The 26794-nt window shown below is 38.5% G+C and overlaps 1 protein-coding gene across 5 annotated transcripts in view; it reads right to left on the bottom strand.

The window, feature by feature from the left end:
• The window catches only part of LOC123540115 (insulin receptor substrate 1-B-like), a 164924-nt gene that overhangs the window by 4302 nt on the left and 133828 nt on the right, over positions 1-26794 (bottom strand). For all 5 annotated transcript variants that reach the window (XM_053526335.1, XM_045324910.2, XM_053526337.1 and 2 more), the window contains one exon: positions 17042-17191. In XM_053526335.1, the coding sequence (XP_053382310.1) occupies positions 17042-17191 (150 nt within the window). The remainder of the gene's footprint in view (positions 1-17041; positions 17192-26794) is intronic.

Raw genomic sequence — 26794 nt, 5'->3', positions numbered from 1 at the left:
TACCCCCCGCATGCACTGACACAGTACATTGCAATATGACGCACACAAGATTGCATAATTATGTGGACTGTCTGTATATAGACTGTATGTATACAGTATAGTAACAAAAAACAAAGTCCCATAACTATGCAGAATATTTATCTAAAAGAATGTAACATGCACCATGCAAAACTAGGGTTGGTACTGATCACTTGTGTGAAGTTTCATAAAATTGTGTGTAAGGATTTGGTAGATTAGGCACGCACAAGACTGCATATGCAGACTGTATGTACATAGCATGTTAACAAGAAACAAAGTCCCATAACTCTGCAATTTTTGTCGCTGAAAGAACCTAACATTCCCCATGCACAACTACTGTTGTTACTGATCACTTGTGTGAAGTTTCATTAAATTGTGTCAAGGGGATGAGGAGAGATGGTGCGCACAAGATTGTGTCTATGTATATAGTATAGTAACAAAAAAACAAAGTCCCATAACTCTGCAAAATTTTTTTCTGAAAGAACCTAACATGCCCCATGCACAACTACTGTTGTTACTGATCACTTGTGTGAAGTTTCATTAAATTGTGTCAAGGGGATGAGGAGAGATGGTGCGCACAAGATTGTGTCTATGTATAAAGTATAGTAACAAAAAAACAAAGTCCCATAACTCTGCAAATTTTTTTTCTAAAAGAACCTAACATGCCCCATGCACAACTACTGTTGGTACTGATCACTTGTGTAAACTTTTCATTAAATTCTGTCAAGAGGATAAGGAGAGATGGTGCGCACAAGATTGCGTCTACGGACAGACGGCCAGACGGACAGACAGACAGACAACCTGAAACCAGTATACCCCCCCTTACAACTTTGTTGTCGGGGGGTACAATAATTTCTTATGTTTCTTGATTGCAAGATGCAAAACATGATAATTTCTTTCATTATAGCTGGAAAAAGTAGCGAAATTTATTTACAGAAATAAGTAATTACAATTCAAGAATGTGACAAGAAATTTAATAAATCCACCATTTTGTTTCTTGTTGCCATGAAAACAAAATGTCTGCCATTTTGATAAAATATTTAAATGCTCTTAACTTTCTCAGTTTTAAGCCGATTTTGAATTTCTTTCACATATTTAAATTATTTAACAAGAGCTATCACTAATGGTGACAAATGCCCCTGCAGCAACTTGACCTTTGACCTGGTGACCTTGACCTTTGACCTTGTGACCCCAAAGTCAGTAGGGGTCGTGCACTCAATAAGAACAATCAGCATGTGAAGTTTGAAGGTACTGGGTGCAGTGGTTCGCAAGTAAAGTGCCTTCATGCAAAAAGTTAACGTTGTGACAAACTAACGAACAAACGAACGAACGGATGGACAGTTGAAAACTAATATGTCTCCCTTCGGGGGCATAAAAATTTCTGGCCGATGAAATTAACATAAGAACAACATTTCCTTTCCCTTTAAATATTACATTGTCTTGTTATGGTGAAAGTTTTAATAAGTTATCTGAATATCTTTCTATGCACATTACAGTTACAAAAAAGAACAAGAGATGTCTGTTGACAGCGTGCTCGACGATTTGAAGAATTGATGGAAGTATGGGGTCAAAACATTACCAGAAATTTTCAGATAAAAGACAAAAAAATAGGTAAGACAACAATATACCTGTATTTACAGATATGAGTAAGTCTTTCACAATATGGCAATGTGTGACCATGATGGTAAGCAAGTGTTCAAAGTTTCAAAGCCATATATCAAGCAGTTAAGACAACAAGAGCTGTCACAGGAGACAGCACACTCGACTATTTCAATGCTGGATAGTGAAACTGGGCACATCTGAGGAACCTGCAGCTGTCACTGGAGTGTTTAATGACTCCAATGGTGGATGAAGATATTGCACAATAGCCTGAGTCTGTGTCAAAAATATTAAGTAATAAGAGAGGTAAAGATAAAGTGTATCAAAACACTATATAAGTATATTCTAAGCAAAAAGGGGGCATAATTCATGAAATACTGGTGCAAGAATTATGCATCTTGTGTCATTTGAGATGGGTGATGAGGTGGAACAACTACTTCAAGTTTGAATCAAATGCATTTCATAACAAGAGCTGTCACTAATGGTGACAAATGCCCCCGCAGCACCCTGACCTTTGACCTGGTGACCCCAAAGTCAGCAGGGGTGGTGTACTCAATAAGTACTATCAGCATGTGAAGTTTGAAGGTCCTAGGTGCAGTGGTTCACATGTAAAGTGCCTTCATGCAAAAAGTTAACGTTGGCCCCCTGTGACCTTGACCTTTGACCTGGTGACCCCCAAAGTCAGTAGGGTTGGTGTACTCATAAAACTATCAGCATGTAAAGTTTGAAGGTCCTGGGTGAAGTGGTTCGCTAGTAAAGTGCCTTCATGCAAAAAGTTAATGTTGGCCCCTGTGACCTTGACCTTTGACCTGGTGACCCCAAAGTCAGTAGGGGTGGTGTTTTCAATAAGTACTATCAGCAAAGGAAGTTTGAAGGTCCTGGGTGCAGTGGTTTGTGAGTAAAGTGCCTTCATGCAAAAAGTTAACATTGGCCCCTGTGACCTTGACCTTTGACCTGGTGACCCCAAAGTCAGTAGGGGTGGTGTACTCAATAAGTACTATCAGCATGTGAAGTTTGAAGGTCCTGGGTGCAGTGGTTCGCGAGTAAAGTGCCTTCATGCAAAAAGTTAACAGTGGCACCTGTGACCTTGACCTTTGACCTGGTGACCCCAAAGTCAGTAGGGGTGGTGTACTCAATAAGTACTATCAGCACGTGAAGTTTGAAGGTCCTGGGTGCAGTGGTTCGTTAGTAAAGTGCCTTCATGCAAAAAGTTAACGTTGTGACGAACTAACTAACTAACAAACGGACGGACAGTTGAAAACTAATATGCCTCCCTTCGGGGGCATAATAACTGAGATATAGTGAAAATGCATTAAAATTAACCTTAAATTCTAAGTAAAAGGGGGAATAATTCATGAAAAATTTGTGCCAGATTTATGCACCCTGTGTCATATGGTGTGGGTGATGATGAGGAACAACTATTTTAAGTTTGAATCAAATCCATTTAGTAATAACAGAGATAGAGTGAAAGTGCATCAAAAATTTAACCTGAAATTCCAAGTAGAAAGGGGGAATAATTCATGAAAAACTGGTGCCAGAGTTATGCACCTTGTGTCATATGGTGTGGGTGATGATGTTGAACAACTATTTTAAGTTTGAAGCAAATCCATTCAGTAATAACAGAGATAGAGTGAAAGTGCATCAAAAATTTAACCCAAGATTCTTAGTAAAAAGGGGGAATAATTCATGGAAAAATTGTGCCAGAGTTATGCACCTTGTGTCATATGATGTGGGTGATGATGTTGAACAACTATTTTAAGTTTGAATCAAATCCATTCAATAATAACAGAGATAGAGTGAAAGTGTATAAAAACTTTAACCTGAAATTCTAAGTAAAAAGGGGGATAAATCATGAAATATTGGTGCCAGAGTTATGGCCTTTATGTCAGATGACATGGGTGATGATGAGGAATAATTATTTTAAGTCTGAATCAAATCCATCAAGTAATTACAGAGATAAGTAGAAACAAGAGGGTCATGATGACCCGGGAGCGCTCACCTGAGTAATATAAGCTACATGTTTCAAATGTCAAAATGATGATAAAATATTAAGAAAGTCAGTAGGTCACATTCATGGTCAATGAAATTCAGTTCTACGATTTGTGTGCAAAACTCTGTATGTAATCAAAAAGGCTATATCTTAAAAAACAAGAAAATAGGTCAGTAGGTCAAGTGACATCATATTACTTGGGGTCATCAGGTAATTATAATTAAACAGTCTTGGAAATAGGATCAGATGATTTTTTAAGTATTTTTCCTATATAACTCACATAATAACTAAGTGACCCCAGGGCGGGGCCTCTTTTAACCCCAGGGGCATAATTTGAACAATTTTTGTAGAGGACTACTAGACAATGGATATACCAAATATCAAAAGCCTAGGTCGTATGGTTTCTGACAAGAAGATTTTTAAAGCTTTTTCCTATATAAGTCTATATAAAACTTGGGACCCCCAGGGCAGGGCCTCTTTTCACCCAAGAGGTACAATTTGAACTATCTTGGTTGAGGACCATAAGACAATGCTACAAACCAAATATCAAAGGTCTAAGTGTTGTGGTTTCAGACAAGAAGATTTTTAAAAAAATTTTCCTATATAAGTCTATGTAAAACTTGGGACCCCCGGGACAGGGCCATATTTGATCCTGGGGGATAATTTGAACAATCTTGGTAGAGGACCACTAGATGATGCTACATACCAAATATCAAAGCCCTAGGCCAGGTGGTTTTGTACAAGAAGATTTTCAAACTTTTCCCTATATAAGTCTATATAAACCATGTCACTCCCATGGTGGGGCCATATTTGACCTTAGGGGGATAATTTGAACAATCTTGGTATAGGACCACTGGATGATGCCACATACTAAATATCAAAGCCCTAGGCCATGTGGTTTTGTACAAGAAGATTTTCAAAATTTTCCCTATATAAGTCTATATAAACCATGTGACCCATATTTGACCCTAGGGGGATAATTTGAATAATTTTAGTAGAGGACCACTAGATGATGCTAAAGTTTTTCCTTTCGGTTGCCATGGCAACCAGAGTTCTGCATGAAATTCAATTCTTTGAATAATTTTGAAAGGGGGCCATCCAAGGATCATTCCTGTGAAGTTTGGTGTAATTCTGCCCAGTGGTTTTCAAGAAGATTTTTTTAGAAATTGTTGACGGACGACGCACGACGGACATCAAGTGGTCACAACAGCTCACATTGTCACTTCATGACAGGTGGGCTAAAAAGAAGAAGTGTAAAAAAACTTTAACCAAGGTGGGGACGCGGAAAGACGCCGACGCCGGGTCGAGTAGGATAGCTCTCCTTATACTTCGTATAGTCGAGCTAAAAACTGGAATGGCATGCCAAATTTAACTAATTTCTAATACAAACAAGAGCTGTCAGAGGACAGCAACGCTCGACTATTCAACAGCCTTCCCTTGTCAACTGATTGAAGACAAAAGCTGAAAAAGGGGCATTATAAATCTTGTAACAAGAGGGTCATAATGACCCTGGATCGCTCACCTGAGTAATATCAAATATCTAAGATCTAGGCCTTCTGGTTTATTTTTAGCAAATTTATGAAGATTTCCCTCTGTACAATCAAGTTACCCCTGGTTCTGGGTCAATTTGACCCTTGGGGGGGGGGGGGGGGGGGGGGGGGGATCAAGATTTGAACAAATTTTGTAGAGGTCCACTAGGCAATGCTACATGTCAAATATCTAAGCTCTAGGCCATCTGGGTTTTTTTTTCAGAAAATTTTGAAGATTTATCTATGTACAATCAAGTAATCCTGTTGGGCGGGGTCAATTTAACCCCGGGGGTCATGATTTGAACAAATTTTGTAGAAGTCCACTAGGCAATGCTACATGTCAAATATCTAAGATCTAGGCTTTCTGGTTTATTTTTAGAAATTTTTTGAAGACTTTCCTATGTAAAATCAAGTGACCCCTGGGGCGGCCGGTCAAGATTTGAACAAATTTTGTAGAGGTCCACTAGGCAATGCTACATGTCAAATATCTAAGCACTAGGCCTTCTGGTTTATTTTACGAAAATTTTTGAAGACTTTCCTATGTAAAATCAAGTGACCCCTGGGGCGGCCGGTCAATTTTGACCCTGGGGGTCATGATTTGAACAAATTTTGTAGAAGTCCACTAGGCAATGCTACATGTCAAATATCTAAGCTCTAGGCCTTCTGGTTTATTTTTAGACAAGAAACGCGACAATGCCATGAAACCAGGTTTTCAACACTTTTCATAAGAATAAACAAGAGTGCCAGAATGTCACAATATACGCCCGTCACAGCAAATTTCTTTACTCTAGCACCTGTATTTGCAGATGTTATTTTAATTCTGTGGTTGTTTAGTAATCATTGTAATTCTTTTGTTTTTTTTAAGTCCACAAAAAAACTCCTTACCAGGTAGAGATACCTTAAAATACACCTAAAATTAGAAAGTAACAACTATGTTGTACCACAGAAAAGTGGTCTTGGTTTTTCCCTACGGTCAATTATAAAGAAGTTACAATATAAGTTATTTATAGTAAAAACTAAGGGAAGTTAATCTTAAAAAAAAAAAAAAAAAAAAAAAAAAAAAAAAAATACAAAAAAAAAAATTGTAAGTCCACACAGAAATCCTTACCATGTAGAGATTGGTCAAAATACACCTCAAAATTGGATGTAACATGCATGTTGTACTACAGAAAAGTGGTCTCGATTTTTGCCTACGTCTAGTAATGAAAAAGTTACAATATAAGCTATTTATAGTAACAACAAAGGGAAGTAATTCTAAAGAAGGGGACTGCGCAAGACGCTTCGTCTCATGATGGTGTATAATTGTGCCAAGTTACATCAAAATCCCTCAATGCATGAAGATATGCTCCGGACAAAGTTTTCATTCTTGTATCCTTTGACCTCTAAGTGTGACCTTGACCTTAGACCTAGGGACCTGGTTCTTGCGCATGACACTCCGTCTCATGATGGTGAACAATTGTGCCAACTTTCATCAAAATCCCTCCATGCATGTAGAAGATATTCCAAATCTAACCCTAACCTAACCCTAACCCTATTTTTAGTAACAATGACCTTGACCTTGATCCCAGAAACCCCAAAATCAATCCCAAGCTACAACTTTATATAAGTTTTCTATACACCAAGTTTCATCATGATAGCTCATTCCTAAGTTAAGTTATTGACTGGAAACCCTTTTTCTATTTTAAGTAACAGTGACCTTGACCTTGACCCCAGAAACCCCAAAATCAATCCCAGCCTTTGTCTTGATATAAGCTACATACACACCAAGTTTTATTCAAATATCTTTACCGAAACAAAAGTTACTGACCGGAAACCCTTTTTCTATTTTAAGTAACAGTGACCTTGACCTTGACCCCAGAAACCCCAAAATCAATCCCAGCCTTTGTCTTGATATAAGCTACATACATACCAAGTTTTATTCAAATATCTTTACCGAAACAAAAGTTATTGACCAGAAACCCTTTTTCTATTTTAAGTAACAGTGACCTTGACCTTGACCCCAGAAACCCCAAAATCAATCCCAGCCTTTGTCTTGATATAAGCTACATACATACCAAGTTTTATTCAAATATCTTTACCGAAACAAAAGTTATTGACCGGAAACACCAGTTTGACGACGCCGCCGCCGCCGCCCGCCCGACCGACATCTACCCCAATCTAATAACTCAGGTTTTCGTTGAAAACCTGGTTAAAAATTTTGAAGATTTTTCTATGTACAATCAAGTAACCCCATGTGGCGGGGTCAATTCACACTAAATATCTAAGCTCTAGGGCTTCTGGTTTTTGAGAAGAAAATTTTTTAAGTTTTTCCTTTCGGTTGCCATGGCAACCAGAGTTCTGCATGGAATTAAATTCTTTGAACAATTTTTGTAGAGCTTCACCCAAGGAACATTCCTGTGAAGTTTGGATGAAATTGGCCTACGGTTTATGAGGAGATGTCGTTTAAAGTAAAGGTTTACGGACGCCGGACAGTGAGTGATCAGAATAGCTCACCCTGAGATTTTGCTCATATCTGCTTATGACAGTGGACAAGTGTGTGAAGTTTCAATCCATTCCCATAAGTGAGTACTGAGGTACCAGCTTACATACAAAACCTTAACCAAAAAATGCTAAGTGGAAAAAGGGGCAAATTTTGAAAAAAACAAGACCTGTCTCCGTAGGATGACACATGCCCCCGATGGCACTTTGAATGAATAGTTATGGCCGTTGTTAGAGTTTAGGACCTCTGACCTACGGAGCTGGGTCTTGCGCGCGACACATCGTCTTACTGTGTCACACATTCATGCATAGTTATTTTAAAATCCATGCATAAATGACAAAGATATGGACCGGACATGCCCATCAATGCACTATCATCAAAAATGATCTTTAACGTCTAAGTGTGACCTTGACCTTTGAGCTACGGACCTGGGTCTTGCGTGTGACACTTCGTCTTATTGTAGTTCACATTCATGCCAAGTTATTTGAAAATCCATCCATCGATGACAAAGATATGGACTGGACACGCCCATCAATGCACTATCCTTTAACATCTAAGTGTGACCTTGATCTTTGAGCTACGAACCTGGGTCTTGCGCAGGACACGTCGTCTTACTGTGGTACACATTAATGCCAAATTATTTGAAAATCCATCCATCGATGACAAAGATATGGACCGGACACGCCCATTAATGCACTATCCTTTAATGTCTAAGTGTGACCTTGACCTTTGAGCTACGGACCTGGGTCTTGCGCACTGCATGTCGTCTTACTGTGGTACACATTCATGCCAAGTTATTTGAAAATCCATCCATCGATGACAAAGATATGGACCGGACACGCCCATCAATGCACTATCCTTTAACGTCTAAGTGTGACCTTGACCTTTGAGCTACAGACCTGGGTCTTGCGCACTGCACGTCGTCTTACTGTGGTACACATTCATGCCAAGTTATTTGAAAATCCATCCATCGATGACAAAGATATGGACCGGACACGCCCATCAATGCACTATCCTTTAACGTCTAAGTGTGACCTTGACCTTTGAGCTACGGACCTGGGTCTTGCGCACTGCACGTCGTCTTACTGTGGTACACATTCATGCCAAGTTATTTGAAAATCCATCCATCGATGACAAAGATATGGACCGGACACGAAAATTGCGGACAGACCGACAGACTGACAGACCGACAGACTGACAGACAGACAGACGGTTCAAGAACTATATGCCTCCCTTTGGGGGCATAAAAAGTAGAGTTATGGGACCTGCTTAGTGCATGTCAGATCATGACAGTGAACAAGTGTGTGAAGTTTCAACCATTCCCATTATTGAGTTATTTTTACTGAGATACCAGCTTACATACAAAACCTTAACCAACAAGAGCTGTCTCCATAGGATGACACATGCCCCCGATGTCACTTTGAATGAATAGTTATAGCCGATGTTAGAGTTTAGGACCTTTGACCTACGGACCTGGGTCTTGCACGCGACATGTCGTCTTACTGTGGTACACATTCATGCCCAATAATTTTAAAATCCATGCATGAATGACAAAGATATGGACCTGACACGCCCATCAATGCACTATCATGAAATATGACCTTTAACGTCTAAGTGTGACCTTGACCTTTGCGCTACGGACCTGGGTCTTGTGCGCGACAGGTCGTCTTACTGTGGTACACATTCATGCCAAGTTCTTTGAAAATCCATCCATGGATGACAAAGATATGGACCAGACACGAATGCACTATCATGAAAAATGACCTTTAACATCTAAGTGTGACCTTGACCTTTGAGCTACGGACCTGGGTCTTGCGCGCGACACATCGTCTTACTGTGGTACACATTCATGCCAAGTTATTTGAAAATCCATCCATGGATGACAAAGATATGGACCGGACACGAAAATTGCGGACAGACCGACAGACTGACAGACGGTTCAAAAACTATATGCCTCCCTTCGGGGGCACAAAAATTTCTAAGTCGAAAAAAGGGCATAATTTTGCAAAAAAGCAAAAGAGAGTTTTGGAACCTGTGCAATGTAAGTCAGTTTATCACAGTGAATAAGTATGTGAAGTTTCAATCCATTCCCACAAGTGGTTACTTAGATACCAGCTTACATAGAAAAACTTAACCAAATTGGGATGCGGACGCACGGGCGAGTCCAATAGCTCTACTATTCTTTAAATAGTCGAGCTAAAAAGGACCATAACTGAGCTAAAGTCCTTATCCTAGTTATGTAGTCTTGCCTACATATGTAGACTGTGATGGTAAACAAGTGGTCAAAGTTTCAATGCCATATGACAAACAGATTAGGCAAAATATGGACTGGTATGAAAAATTTAAAAGATTTCCATGTCCAAAAAGGGCCATAATTCACCCAAAATAGATGACAGAGTTATGTACTCTTGCCTACAGATGGAGATCATGATTATAAACAGTGTTCAAAGTTTCAAAGACACATGTCAAATAGTTTTGACAAAACTCTGACTTGTACGAAAACTGAGCCAACTTTCAAGTCCAAAAAGGGCCATAATTCAGCCAAAATAGATGATGTACACTTGCCTACAGATGGAAATCATGATGATAAGCAAGTGTTCAGAGATTCAAAGCCACATGTTAAATAGTTTTGACAAAACGTGGACTTGTACGAAAACTGAACCAATTTCTAAGTCCAAAAAGGGCCATAATTCCACCAAAATAGTTGACAGAGTTATGTATCTCTTGCCTACAGATAGAGATTGTTATAATAAACAAGTGAAAAAAGTTTCAAAGCCATATGTCAAACAGTTTGCACAAAATATGAACTGGTACAAAAAACTTTACCAAGATTTGTAAGTTAAAAGGGGTAATAATTCAGCCAAAATCCTTGATGAAGTTATGTACTCTTGCCTAAAACTAGACAAGGTGATGGTACATAAGTGTTGAAAGTTTCAAAGCTTTATCCCAAAAGGTTTTGTCAAAATGTGGACTGTTAAATGAGAAGAAATCTTTTACAGGCTTTTCTATTGTTGGCTCTGGCGGCCCCTAAAATCAAACAAGCAGAACTACTTGAACAGATCTGAAAGAGGACCTTACAAGGATGCTATAGACCAAGTCTGGTGATGATCCATCAAGCAGTTCATGAGAAGAAATCCTTTACAGGCTTTTCTATTGTTGGCTCTGGCGGCCCCTAAAATCAAACAAGCAGAACTACTTGAACAGATCTGAAAGAGAACCTTACAAGGATGCTATAAACCAAGTCTGGTGATGATCCATCAAGCAGTTCATGAGAAGAAATCTTTTACAGGCTTTTCTAATGTTGGCTCTGGCGGCCCCTAAAATCAAACAAGCAGAACTATTTGAACAGATCTGAAAGAGGACCTTACAAGGATGCCATAGACCAAGTTAGGTGATGATCCATTGAACAGTTCATGAGAAGAAATCTTTTACAGAGTTTTCTAATGTTAGCTCTGGCAGCCTCTAAAATCAAACAAGCCGAACTATTTGAAAGATCTGAAAGAGGACCTTACAAGGATGCTATAGACCAAGTTAGGTGGTTATCCATTGAACAGTTCATGAGAAGAAATCTTTTACAGGCTTTTCTATTGTTGGCTCTGGCGGCCCCTAAAATCAAACAAGCAGAACTATTTGAACAGATCTGAAAGAGGACCTTACAAGGATGCTATAGACCAAGTTAGGTGATTATCCATTGAACAGTTCATGAGAAGAAATCTTTTACAGGCTTTTCTAATGTTGGCTCTGGCAGCCTCTAAAATCAAACAAGCTGAGCTATTTGAAAGATCTGAAAGAGGACCTTACAAGGATGCTATAGACCAAGTTAGGTGATTATCCATTGAACAGTTCATGAAAAGAAATCTTTTACAGGCTTTTCTATTGTTGGCTCTGGCGGCCCCTAAAATCAAACAAGCAGAACTACTTGAACAGATCTGAAAGAGGACCTTACAAGGATGCTATAGACCAAGTTAGGTGATTATCCATTGAACAGTTCATGAGAAGAAATCTTTTACAGGCTTTTCTAATGTTGGCTCTGGTGGCCCCTAAAATCAAACAAGCAGAACTATTTGAACAGATCTGAAAGAGGACCTTACAAGGATGCTATAGACCAAGTTAGGTAATTATCCATTCAACAGTTCATGAGAAGAAATCTTTTACAGGCTTTTCTATTGTTGGCTCTTGCGGCCCCCTCAAATCAAACAAGCAGAACTATTTTAACAGATCTGAAAGAGGACCTTACAAGGATGCTATAGACCAAGTTAGGTGATTATCCATTGAACAGTTCATGAGAAGAAATTTTTTACAGACTTTTCTATTGTTGGCTCTGGCGGCCCCTAAAATCAAACAAGCAGAACTACTTGAACAGATCTGAAAGAGGACCTTACAAGGATGCTATAGACCAAGTCTGGCGATGATCCATCAAGCAGTTCATGAGAAGAAATCCTTTACAGGCTTTTCTATTGTTGGCTCTGGCGGCCCCTAAAATCAAACAAGCAGAACTACTTGAACAGATCTGAAAGAGGACCTTACAAGGATGCTATAGACCAAGTCTGGTGATGATCCATCAAGCAGTTCATGAGAAGAAATCTTTTACAGCCTTTTCTAATGTTGGCTCTGGCGGCTCCTAAAATCAAACAAGCAGAACTATTTGAACAGATCTGAAAGAGGACCTTACAAGGATGCTATAGACCAAGTTAGGTGATTATCCATTGAACAGTTCATGAGAAGAAATCTTTTACAGGCTTTTCTATTGTTGGCTCTGGCGGCCCCTAAAATCAAACAAGCAGAACTATTTGAACAGATCTGAAAGAGGACCTTACAAGGATGCTATAGACCATGTTAGGTGATTATCCATTGAACAGTTCATGAGAAGAAATCTTTTACAGGCTTTTCTATTGTTGGCTCTGGCGGCCCCTAAAATCAAACAAGCAGAACTATTTTAACAGGTTTGAAAGAGGACCTTACAAGGATGCTATAGACGAAGTTAGGTGATTATCCATTGAACAGTTCATGAAAAGAAATCTTTTACAGGCTTTTCTATTGTTGGCTCTGGCGGCCCCTAAAATCAAACAAGCAGAACTACTTGAACAGATCTGAAAGAGGACCTTACAAGGATGCTATAGACCAAGTCTGGTGATGATCCATCAAGCAGTTCATGAGAAGAAATCCTTTACAGGCTTTTCTATTGTTGGCTCTGGCGGCCCCTAAAATGAAACAAGCAGAACTACTTGAACAGATCTGAAAGAGGACCTTACAAGGATGCTATAGACCAAGTCTGGTGATGATCCATCAAGCAGTTCATGAGAAGAAATCTTTTACAGGCTTTTCTAATGTTGGCTCTGGCGGCTCCTAAAATCAAACAAGCAGAACTATTTGAACAGATCTGAAAGAGGACCTTACAAGGATGCTATAGACCAAGTTAGGTGATTATCCATTGAACAGTTCATGAGAAGAAATCTTTTACAGGCTTTTCTAATGTTAGCTCTGGCAGCCTCTAAAATCAAACAAGCAGAACTATTTGAAAGATCTGAAAGAGGACATAACAAGGATGCTATAGACCAAGTTAGGTGATTATCCATTGAACAGTTCATGAGAAGAAATCTTTTACAGGCTTTTCTACTGTTGGCTCTGGCAGCCCCTAAAATCAAACAAGCCGAACTATTTGAACAGATCTGAAAGAGGACCTTACAAGGATGCCATAGACCAAGTCTTGTGATGATCCATCAAGCAGTTCATGAGAAGAAATCTTTTACAGGCTTTTCTATTGTTGGCTCTGGCGGCCCCTAAAATCAAACAAGCAGAACTATTTGAACAGATCTGAAAGAGGACCTAACAAGGATGCTATAGACCAAGTCTGGTGATGATTCATCAAGCAGTTCATGAGAAGAAGTCATTTAAATGTTGTTTTTTTCTTTTTTTTAGTTCTGGAAGCCCTTAAAATCAGTTATGCTGAACCATTTAAAAACTAATATGTGTCCATAGAACACAGAAGCCCCCCCCTCCCCCTCATTCCTGTCAATGTACATAGTTTCATAACTCTATGTGAAATATTTTTTTAAGATATATGCAACACAAACTGCTGGCAGAGTGGTCCTGAATCGCTCACCTGTCCCCACGTGACCCAGTTTTGAACCGAGTATGACGTTGTTTTTTCTATTATTTGACACAGTGACCTAGTTTTTGAGCTCATGTGACCCAATTTTGAATTCGACCTAGATATCATCAAGATAAAACTTCTGACCAATTTTCATGAAGATCCATTGAAAAGTATGGCCTCTAGAGAGGTCACAAGGCTTTTCTATTTTTAGACCTACTGACCTAGTTTTGGACCGCACGTGACCCAGTTTCGAACTTGACCTAGACATCATCAAGATGGACATACAGACCAACTTTCATACAGATCCCATGAAAAATATGGCCTCTAGAGAGGTCACAAGGTTTTTTTTATTATTTGACCTACTGACCTAGTTTTGATGGCACGTGACCCAGTTTCGAACCTGACCTGGATATCATCAAGAAGAACATTCTGACTAACTTTCAAGAAGATCCATTGAAAAGTATGGCCTCTAGAGAGGTCACAAGGTTCTTCTATTTTTAGACCTACTGACCTAGTTTTGGACCGCACGTAACCCAGTTTTGAACTTGACCTAGATATCATCAAGAGGAACATTCAGACTAACTTTCATACAGATCCCATGAAAAATATGGCCTCTAGAGAGGTCACAAGGATTTTCTATTTTTAGACCTACTGACCTAGTTTCGGACCGCACATGACCCAGTTTCGAACTTGACCTAGATATCATCAAGTTGAACATTCTGACTAATTTTCATGAAGATCCATTGAAAAGTATGGCCTCTAGAGAGGTCACAAGGTTTTTCTATTTTTAGACCTACTGACCTAGTTTTGGACCGCAGTTGACCCAGTTTCAAACTTGACCGAGATATCATCAAGGTAAACATTCTGACTAATTTTCATAAAGATCCCATGAAAAATGTAACCTCTAGAGTGGTCACAAGCAAAAGTTTACGCACGGACGACGGACGCTGCGTGATCACAAAAGCTCATCTTGTCACTTTGTGACAGGTGAGCTAAAAAAGTGATACAAATATTGCATTAAGATCTATTGTTAGTGCTTAAACTGCATTACTAAATAACAACTACATAAAATACGAAAATATGTGTATGATAAAATCATGGTGACATAAATTACAAACAAGAGGTCACGGACCCTAAAGCGCTCACCTGTGTACAAGGCTTCAAGTGTGTTTGTATAAGTACAGAGTTGTGACGCCAACATCGACACCAATGATGTGGTGAGTAGGATAGCTCTACTTATTCTTCAAATAGTCGAGCTAAAAATGTCATTTTCTTTAAATTCAACATCAGTAAAAACGTCATTTTGAATAATGATCAGCAATACAGAGATCATTTTGGATTGAACAGCAGCACAATGTCATTTTAAATCCAACAGCAGTACATAAATCATTTTTAATTCATGTCCGTATATAGGTCATTTTGAATTTATATTGGTACATAGGTCATTTTGAATTTATATTGGTACATAGGTCATTTTGAATTTATATTGGTACAGAGGTCATTTTGAATTTATATCGGTACAAAGGTCATTTTGAATTTATATCGGTACAAAGGTCATTTTGAATTCATATTGGTACAGAGGTCATTTTGAATTTATTGTCAGTACAAAGGTCATTTTGAATTTATTGTCCGTATAAAGGTCATTTTGAGTTCAACACCAGTATAAAGCTCATTTTGAGTTCATTACTGGCATAAAGCTCATTCTGAGTTCATTATTAGCATAAAGCTCACATTGAGTTCAATATCAGTATAAAGTTCATTCTGAGTTCAATATCAGCATAAAGCTCTTTTTGAGTTCATTATGGGCATAAAGCTCATTTTGAGTTATTTTCATTGTCAGTATAAAGCTCATTTTGGGTTCAATATCAGTATAAAGTTCATTTTGAGTTCAATATCGGTAAACAGATCGGTATACAGCTCATTTTGAGTTCACTATCAGTATACAGCTCATTTTGAGTTCAATTTCAGTATAAAGTTTATTCTGAGTTCATTATTGGCATAAAGCTCATTCACAGTTCATTATCAGCATAAAGTTAATTTTGAGTTCAATATCAGTATAAAGCTCATTTTGAGTTCAATATCAGTATACAGGTCATTTTGAGTTCATTATCAGTATAAAGCTCATCTTGAGTTCAATATCAGTATACAGCTCATTTTGAGTTCATTATCAGTATAAAGCTCATTTTGAGTTCATTATCAGTATAAAGCTCATTCTCAGTTCAAAATCAGTATAAAGCTCATTTTGAGTTCAATATCAGAATACAGCTCATTTTGAGTTCATTATCAGTATAAAGCTCATTCTGAGTTCATTATCAGTATACAGCTCATTTTGAGTTCAATTTCAGTATAAAGTTTATTCTGAGTTCATTATTGGCATAAAGCTCATTCACAGTTCATTATCAGCATAAAGTTAATTTTGAGTTCAATATCAGTGTAAAGCTCATTTTGAGTTCAATATCAGTATACAGGTCATTTTGAGTTCATTATCAGTATAAAGCTCATCTTGAGTTCAATATCAGTATACAGCTCATTTTGAGTTCATTATCAGTATAAAGCTCATTTTGAGTTCATTATCAGTATAAAGCTCATTCTCAGTTCAATATCAGTATAAAGCTCATTTTGAGTTCAATATCAGAATACAGCTCATTTTGAGTTCATTATCAGTATAAAGCTCATTCTGAGTTCATTATCAGTATAAAGCTCATTCTGAGTTTATCATTGGTAAAAAGCTCATTTTGAGGTCATCATCTGTATAAAGCTCATTCTGAGTTCATTATCAGTATAAAGCTCATTCTGAGTTTATCATTGGTAAAAAGCTCATTTTGAGTTCATCATCCGTATAAAGCTCATTTTGAGTTGATTATCAGTAGAAAGCTCATTCTGAGTTTATCATTGGTAAAAAGCTCACTGAGTTCATCATCAGTACAAAGCTTACTTTGAGTTCATCATCAGTACAAAGCTTACTTTAAGTTCATCATCAGTACAAAGCTAATTTTGAGTTCATTATCAGTACAAAGCTCACTTTGAGTTCATCATCAGTACAAAGCTTACTTTAAGTTCATCATCAGTACAAAGCTCATTTTGTATCCAAAACAGTACAAATTCCTTTTTGAATAAACATCAGTTCAAATGTGATTTTTAATTTTCATCAGTACAAAGACTGAATTGAACATCGCTATAAAGCCAATTTTGAATTATTGATAGTACAAAAGCCATTTTAAATTGAACATCAGTACAAACGTCCTTCAAATCTACACATGTAGAAAGGTGATGTTGGATTCAGATCTGTATAAAGATTATTTTGAATTAAACTATATTAAAGAGGTCCTTACTTCCACTTTCTTTTACAGTAGGAAGTGGTTGACTTGAAGGTCCCATATCCATGTAACCTGGTTCCTTGTTCACTCTTATAGGTATTGGGGCAGTTGTACGCACCCATGCTCCATCCATCATCACATAGCCTGGTCCTGGATCTGTTGGAGCTAAAATATTCAACAGACAGTTATTTATTCTTCCTTTCATAACGAAAGTTGTCAGCAAACAACAAAGTTCACTGCAATAGATGAAAAGTTTAACAAGAGCACATTCTGGAAGGTGGTTACTTTTAAGGTGTAAAGGTGGGTTGAGTAAGAACTGAGAAATACTGTTACATCAACAAAAGACAACTACAGTTGTTTTTTTTCACAAAAAAGGCATGCCTCTGCAGAAATTGTAAAATGCCACCAATTAAGGGCCATAACTCTGACGAAAATCACTGAACCATAACATTCAAATGATATTCACAACTAGGCTTGCAGGCGGTAACTCCTTTGAAGTCTGGTGAAACTGCAACCAGTGGTATATTTATTTATTTTATTGGGTTTAATGTCGCACTGACACAATTATAGGTCATATGCGACTTTCCAGCTTTGATGGTGGAGGAAGACCCCAGGTCCCCCTCAGTGCATTATTTCATCATGAGTGGGCACCTGGGTAGAACCACCGACCTTCCGTAAGCCAGCTGGATGGCATCCTCACATGAAGAATTCAACGCCCAGAGTGGGGCTCGGACCCACATCGATGAGGGGCAAGTGATTTAAAGTCAGTGAACTTAACCACTCGACCATGGAGGCCCCACCAGTGGTATAGGAGAAGTAGCACAGATAAAAGAATATGACAGGTCAAGGGGCATGAATCTGCAGCTTGTCAAGGGTCATGACTCTGTTGCTTGTCAAGGGTCATGACTCTGCTGCTTGTCAAGGGGCATGAATCTGCTGCTTGTCAAGGGTCATGACTCTGCTGCTTGTCAAGGGGCATGAATCTGCAGTAACAAATGCCCCCGCAGAGCCTTGACCTTTGACCTGGTGACCTTGACCTTTGACCTGGTGACTCCAAAGTCAATAAGGGTCGTGTACTCAGTAAGTACTGTTAGCATGTGAAGTTTGAAGGTCCTGGGTGCAGTGGTTCGTGAGTAAAGTGCCTTCATGCAAGAAGTTAACATTGGCCCCTGTGACCTTGACCTTTGACGTAGTGACCCCAAAGTCAATAGGGGTTGTGTACTCAATAAGTACTATCAGCATGTGAAGTTTGAAGGTCCTGGGTGCAGTGGTTCGCGTGTAAAGTGCCTTCATGCAAAAAGTTAACATTGGCCCCTGTGACCTTGACCTTTGATGTGGTGGCCCCAAAGTCAGTAGGGGTCATGTACTCAAGAAGTACAATCAGCTCGTGAAGTTTGATGGTCCTGGGTGCAGTGGTTCACGAGTAAAGTGCCTTCATGCAAAAAGTTAACATTGGCCCCTGTGACCTTGACCTTTGACGTGGTGACCCTAAAGTCAGTAGGGGTCGCGTACTCAATAAGTACTATCAGCATGTGAAGTTTGAAGGTCCTGGGTGCAGTGGTTCGCGAGTAAAGTGCCTTCATGCAAAAAGTTAACATTGTGACAAACGAACGAACCAACGAAAGAACGGACGGACAGTTGAAAACTAATATGCAAAATTCTATAAAATATAAGTCCGCAAGAAACTCTTTACAAGGTAGAGATAGGTCAAAATACACCTAAAAATTGGACAGAAAACAGTGGTCTCGATTTTTCTTTACGGCCAGTAATACAAAAAGTTACAATATAATCTATTTATAGTAATAACAAAGGGACGTAATTCTAAAAACAAGGGTGCCTCATGGTGGTGAACATTTGTGCCAAGTTATATCAAAATCCCTCCATGCATGAAGAAGAAATGCTCCGGACAAAGTCATTCATGAATCTGACCTTTGACCTCTAAGTGTGACCTTGACCTTAGATCTACAGACCTGGTTCTTGCGCATGACAATCCGTCTTATGTTGGTGAACATTTGTGCCAAGTTACATCAAAATCCCTCCATGCATGAAGAAGAAATGCTCCGGACAAAGTTATTCTTGTATCTGACCTTTGGTCTCCAAGTGTGACCTTGACCTTTGACCTAGGGCCTGGGTTTTGCGCAAGACATGTTGTCTCATCCAGGGGAATATTTGTGCCAACTGATATTTGAATCCTGTTTTGCATGACAAAGTTATAGACCGGACCACTGGCTAGATTACAAAACCATTCTGATTGGCTGTTGTGAAAATGTATGTCAATCGTCATTTTACTACACGTGTTCGCTAAAATGTGAAAATGCAGCATAAATGTGCAAAATGAATAAAATAAACAGAAGAGATGCAGACCAATGTACGATTTCAAATTAAAGATCATATACAAGATGAATTTCATTCATCATTTCGAGTTTTAGTGTAAACTTGTGATTTTTTTTAATTCTGTTTTTGTTTGTTTACATTTCACCAAACATGTGCACACTGCCGTGACCTCTAGACCGGATGTTCATTAGGGAAGGTCACGCAAGTTTTTTCTATAACGTTGACGAAAGCATAAAATATGTTGATAATCTCAGCAATATGGAATATTGAGACAATGTGACTGGTGCACCATGGGAGATAAATTATCGCTTGTTCAATATACTAGGTACCCATTCACCGAACTGAGCATTTAAGTTGAGAAATGTACGATTGAAACGGGTTAGTATATTTTCCCTTTCATGACCATGGTTCTTATAGAATACCTAGGTCTGGCGCCAGTGGACCGGACAGCAAAAGAATACTATTGACCTTTGATCTCAAAGTGTTACCCTGACCTTTAAGCTAGGGTTCTGGGTGTTGCGCATGACATGTTGTCTCATCATGGGGAACATTTATGCCAAGTAATATTTTAATCCCTTGATGGATGACAGAGTTCTGGACCGGACAGGAAAAAAACCCTACTGATCTTTGACCTCCAATTGTGACCTTGAATTTTGAGCTAGGGGTCCGGTATAGGCAAACGCATTAAATATCATCAGTATAAATATTTTCTTGTAACAGTCCCTTTTGACCAATCTCCATATTAAGTTTGAGGGTCCTAGGCTCAAATGCTGCATTTTTGTTCTTGCATGACTATTTCTTACCCTGGAAGACTTAAATAACATTTAAAACCAATCTCATTAGATGCTGCTGAGGCATATTCATTTACATAAGTTATCTGCCCTGATTGTCTCAGTCCAACTAATGACAATAATGTAATTTCAAATGAGTTCTATAAATACTTACTGAGATAAATCCATTTTAATTAAAATCAGGGGAGGTAATCATGCATTGGTATATGCATTAAAAAGATACAGAGTACAAGCCTTTACAACAACATATTAGAAAAGTAGTCATATCGATAAACATTCAATCAAGAGTTATCTAACATGACTTTTCTTACCATGGAAGACATAAATAACATTTCAAACCAATCTCATTAGAAGCTGCTAGGTATATTCATTTACATAACAAGGGTGTCAGAATGTCACAATATACGCCCGTCAAAGCAAATTTCTTTAAACTAGCACCTGTATTTGCAAATGGAATTTTAATTTTCTAGTTGTTTACAATGTTTGTTTTTTTTAGAAATTATCGTACGTCCACAAAAAAATCCTTACCAGGTAGAGATACCTTAAAATACATCCAAAATTTGAAAGTAACATCAATGTTGTACCACAGAAAAGTGGTCTTGGTTTTTCCCTACGGTCAATTATAAACAAGGTGTCAGAATGTACATTATACCCGTCAACAGCAAATTTCTTTAACAGCACTGTATTAGCAAAATGGAATTTAATTTCTAGTTGTTTACAAATTGTTTTTTTAAAATTATCGATACGTCCACAAAAAAATCCTTACCAGGTAGAGATACCTAAAATAACACCTCAAAATTTGATGTAACATCAATGTTGTACACAGAAAAGTGGTCTTGTTTTTCCCTACGGTCAATTATAAAAAGTTACAATGTAAGTTTTATAGTAACACTAAGGGAAGTAATCTTTAAAGAGAAAAAAAAAGAGAAAAAACATTACAAGTCCACACACAATCCTTACAGGTGAGATAGCTCAAAATACACCTCAGATAATGAGATGTAACATGCATGTTTCTCAGTAATGTGGTCCGTTTTCCCTACGACTGTAATGAAAAATTACACTTAGTATTCAGGTACGCAAAGGAAGTAATTCAAGAAGCCAGTCATGACACTCCGTCTCATGATGGTGTACAATTGTGCCAAGTTTACATCAAAATCCCTCCATGCATGAAGAAGAAATGCTCCGGACAAAGTTTCATTCTTGTACTGCCTTTGACCTTAAGGTGACCTTGACCTTAGACCAGGGACCTGGTTCTTGCGCATGACACTCCGTCTCATGCTTGTGAACATTGTGCCAAGTTGTATCAAATCCCTTCATGCATGAAGAAAAATGCTCCGGACAAAGTTTTCATTCTTGTATCCTTTGACCTCTAAGTGTGACCTTGACCTTACCCTAGGGACCTGGTTCTTGCGCATGACACTCCGTCTCATTGATGGTGAACAATTGTGCCAAGCTACATCAAAGTCCTTCATGCATGAAGAAGATATGCTCCGGACAAAGTTTTTCATTCTTGTATCCTTTGACCTCTAAGTGTGACCTTGACCTTAGACCTAGGGACCTGGTTCGTGCGCATGACACTCCCTCTCATTATGGTGAACAACTGTGCCAACTACATAAAATCCTCCATGCATGAAGAAGATATGCTCCGGACAAAGTCATTCTTGAATTTTATTCTTGTATCCCTTGCTCTAAGTGTGACCTTGACCTTAGACCTAGGGACCTGGTTTTTCTGCGCAGACACTCCGTCTCATGATGATGAACAATTGTGCCAACTTTCATCAAAATCCCTCCATGCATGAAGAAGATATGCTCCGGACAAAGTCATTTTGAATGACCTTTGACCCAGTGACCTGACCTTAGACCTGACCGGTCTTGCCATAGACACGCCGTTCATGTTGGTGAACAACTGTGCCAGTTTCATCAAAATCCTCCAGGCATGTAATGATATGTCCAGGACAAGTCTTGGATCCTCCCTGACGTCCCAGTCCCAATCGCCGCCGGGCGTTCCCATAATTCGTCCAGTTTTTCAATCGTGTATAAAAATACATGTAAGTAATTATATACACTGATGCGCAAATTAATCTTGGCATTATGAACAGATCAGACCAAGAATACCCATTACCTAGTGCAGCGCAAAATCCTTACCTGCAGAGATTAGCTCATCACGTCAGTAATATGAACATGCACCTTTGTATTAAAATGGTATTTCCCACACTTGAATAAAAAGTACAATGATGGACCAGTTCATTTTAGAAATTTAGTAGGGTAAAGGTTAAATTTGAAATAAAGGGAGATAATTTGAAATAAAATCAGTCCATAGTTATCTACCCTGATTGTCTCAGTCCAACTAATGACAATAATGAAATTTCAAATGAGTCCTATACGTGCTTACTGATATAAATCCATTGTGATTAAAATCAGGGGAGGTAATCAGATATAAAATGACTCCAGAACCTATGACTGGTTCTGACAGATTCATCATGGAATCCAAGATTTATTGTTGTTGAAGATATTTTGCAAGTTTGTATCAAATCAAACCATAAATGAAGTCTCAATATGGCTGCAAAAGCCAAATTAGCAAGTTTTGGACCTTTAAGGGGCCATAACTCTGGAACCCATGATGGGATCTGGCCAGTTTTCAAAAGGAACTGAGATATTATGCCAATACAAGTTGTGTGCAAGTTTGATTAAAGCGGATTGCAACATGTTGTGTATATCGTGTTCACAAGCCAAAAATAGCAAATTTTGGCCCTTTAAGGCGGACGGATAGCTCAGTGGTTTGCACACTGGCCTTCCCATCCTGAGGTCGGGGGTTCGATCCCCGGTAGCTAATCGGGAATTTTCAGAAACGTTTTTCTGTGTTTCCCACCCAACTAGAGGTGTACTGGTCAGGAACCCAGGCAATCATTGCGTGTATCAGCGCTATACACTGGGCACGTTAAGGCCTAAATTAAACAAGAGGACCATGATGGTCCTGAATCGCTCACCTCTTCCCACATGACCCAGTTTTGAGTATGACGTTGTTTTTTCTATTATTTGATATAGTGACCTAGTTTTTGAGCTCATGTGACCCAGTTTTGAACTTGACCTAGATATTATCAAGATAAAAATTCTGACCAATTTTCATGAAGATCCATTGAAAAATATGGTCTCTAGGTTTTTCTATTATTTGACCTATTGACCTAGTTTTCGAAGGTACGTGACCCTGTTTTTAACTTTACCTAGATATCATCAAGGTGAACATTCTCACTAATTTTCATGAAGATCTCATGAAAAATATGGCCTCTAGAGAGGTCACAAGGTTTTTCTATTTTTATACCTACTGGCCTAGTTTTTGACCGCACATTACCCAGTTTCGAGTTTTTTATGGCACGTGACCCAGTTTCAAACTTGACCTAGATATCATCAAGGTGAACATTCTGACCAATTTTTATGGAGATCTATTCATAAGTATGGCCTCTAGAGAGGTCACAAGGTTTTTCTATTTTTAGACCTACTGACCTAGTTTTTGACCGCACATGACCCTGTTTCAAACTTGACCTAGATATCATCAAGATGAACATTCAGACCAATTTTCATACAGATCCAATGAAAAATATGGCCTTTAGAGAGGTCACAAGGTTTTTCTATTATTTGACCTACTGACCTACTTTTTGATGGCACGTGACCCACTTTCGAACTTGACCTAGATATCATCAAGGTGAACATTCTGACCAATTTTCATGAAGATGTCATGAAATATATGGCCTCTAGAGAGGTCACAAGGTTTTTCTATTTTTAGACCTACTGACCTAGTTTTTGACAGCAGCGACCCAGTTTCGAACTTGACCTAGATATCTTCAAGATGAACATTCAGACCAACTTTCATACAGATCCCATGAAAAATATGGCCTTTAGAGAGGTCACAAGGTTTTTCTATTATTTGACCTACTGACCTAGTTTTTGATGGCACGTGACCCAGTTTCGAACTTGACCTAGATATCATCAAGGTGAACGTTCTGACCAATTTTCATGAAGATCTTGTGAAATATATGGCCTCTAGAGAGGTCACAAGGTTTTTCTATTTTTAGACCTACTGACCTAGTTTTTGAAGGCACGTGACCCAGTTTCGAACTTGACCTAGATATCATCAAGATGAACATTCTGATTAATTTTCATGAAGATCCCATGAAAAATGTGACCTCTAGAGTGGTCACAAGGTTTTTCTATTATTTGACCTACTGACCTAGTTTTTGATGGCACGTGACCCAGTTTCGAACTTGACCTAGATATCATCAAGATGAACATTCAGACCAACTTTCATACAGATCCCATGAAAAATATGGCCTTTAGAGAGGTCACAAGGTTTTTCTATTATTTGACCTACTGACCTAGTTTTTGATGGCACGTGACCGAGTTTCGAACTTGACCTAGATATCATCAAGGTGAACGTTCTGACCAATTTTCATGAAGATCTTGTGAAATATATGGCCTCTAGAGAGGTCACAAGGTTTTTCTATTTTTAGACCTACTGACCTAGTTTTTGAAGGCACGTGACCCAGTTTCGAACTTGACCTAGATATCATCAAGATAAACATTCTGACCAACTTTCATAAAGATCCCATGAAAAATTTGACCTCTAGAGTGGTCACAAGGTTTTTCTATTTTTAGACCTACTGACCTAGTTTTTGACCGCACGTGACCCAGTTTCGAACTTGACCTAAATATCATCAAGATGAACATTCTGATTAACTGTCATGAAGATCCCATGAAAAATGTGACCTCTAGAGTGGTCACAAGGTTTTTCTATTTTTAGACCTACTGACCTAGTTTTTGACCGCACGTGACCCAGTTTCGAACCTGACCTAGATATCATCAAGATGAACATTCTGATTAACTTTCATGAAGATCCCATGAAAAATGTGACCTCTAGAGTGGTCACAAGGTTTTTCTATTTTTAGACCTACTGACCTAGTTTTTGACCGCACGTGACCCAGTTTCGAACTTGACCTAAATATCATCAAGATGAACATTCTGATTAACTTTCATGAAGATCCCATGAAAAATGTGACCTCTAGAGTGGTCACAAGGTTTTTCTATTTTTAAACCTACTGACCTAGTTTTTGACAGCACGTGACCCAGTTTCGAACTTGACCTAGATATCATCAAGATGAACATTCTGACCAATTTTCATAAAGATCCCATGAAAAATGTGACCTCCAGAGTGGTCACAAGCAAAAGTTTACGGACGGACGCGCGATCACAAAAGCTCACCTTGTCACTTTGTGACAGGTGAGCTAAAAATTGTTTGTTTGTAGTGCTCCGACCCAGATTTTTAGTGGTGGGTGGGTAGGTAGGTAGGGATTTTTTTTTTTTTTTTTTTTTTTTGACCTAGTTTATGACCCCGACATGACCCAGATTTAAATTTGACCTAAAGATCATCAAGTTTAACATTCTGACTAAATTTCATGAAGATACAGTCATAAATGTGGCCTCTAGAGTGTTAACAAGCTTTTCCTTTGATATGACCTAGTGACCTAGTTTTTGACCCCATCTGACCCAGATTTAAACTTGACCTAAAGATCATCAAGATTAACATTCTGACCAAGTTTCATTAAGATATGGTCATAATTGTGGCCTCTACAGTGTTAACTACCTTTTCCTTTGATTTGACCTGGTGACCTAGTTTTTAACCTGACATGACCCAGATTCAAAAATGTCCTAAAGATCATCAATATTATATCATGAAGATATAGTCATAAATATGGCCTCTACAGTGTTAACAATCTTATTCTTTGATTTGACCTAGTTTTTGACCCCACCTAACCCAGATTTGAACTGGAGCTATAGATCATCAAGATTAACATTTTGACCAAGTTTCATTAAGATATGGTCATAAATGTGGCCTCTACAGTGTAAACTAGCTTTTCCTTTGATTTTACCCGGTGACCTAGATTTTTATCCTACATGACCCAGATTCAAAATGGACCTTAAGATCATCAATATTAACATTCTGACCAAGTTTCATGAAGATACAGTCATAAATGCGGCCTCTACAGTGTTAACAAGCTTTTCCTTTGATTTGACCTGGTGACCTAGTTTTTGACCCCAGATGACCCAATATCCAACTTGTCCAAGATTTTATTGAGGGTAACATTCTGACCAAGTTTCATTAAGATTGGGCCAAAAATGTGACCTCTAGAGTGTTAACAGTCAAATTGTTGACGACGGACGGACAACGACGAAAGACGGACACAGCGCGATCACTAAAGCTCACCTTTGAGCACTTCGTGCTCAGGTGAGCTAAAAAGTTACAATATAAGCTATTTATAGTAACAACAAAGGGAAGTAATTCTCGTTTCTTGCGCATGACACTCCATCTCATGATGGTGAATAATTGTGCCAAGTTACATCAAAATCCCTCTATGCATGAAGAAGAAATGCACCGGACAAAGTTATTCTTGTATCTGACCTTTGTCCTCTAAGTGTGACCTTGACCTTAAACCGAAGGACCTGGTTCTTGCACATGACACTCTGTCTCATGGTGGTGAACATTTGTGCCAAGTTACATCAAAGTCCCTCCATGCATGAAGAAGAAATGCTCCGGACAAAGTTGTCATTCTTGTACCCTTTGACCTCTAAGTGTGACCTTGACCTTACACCT

Source organism: Mercenaria mercenaria, chromosome 16, assembly GCF_021730395.1.
Source record: "Mercenaria mercenaria strain notata chromosome 16, MADL_Memer_1, whole genome shotgun sequence".
NCBI classification, from domain to species: Eukaryota; Metazoa; Mollusca; class Bivalvia; order Venerida; family Veneridae; genus Mercenaria; species Mercenaria mercenaria.
This window is presented reverse-complemented; position numbering and strand designations above follow the sequence as displayed.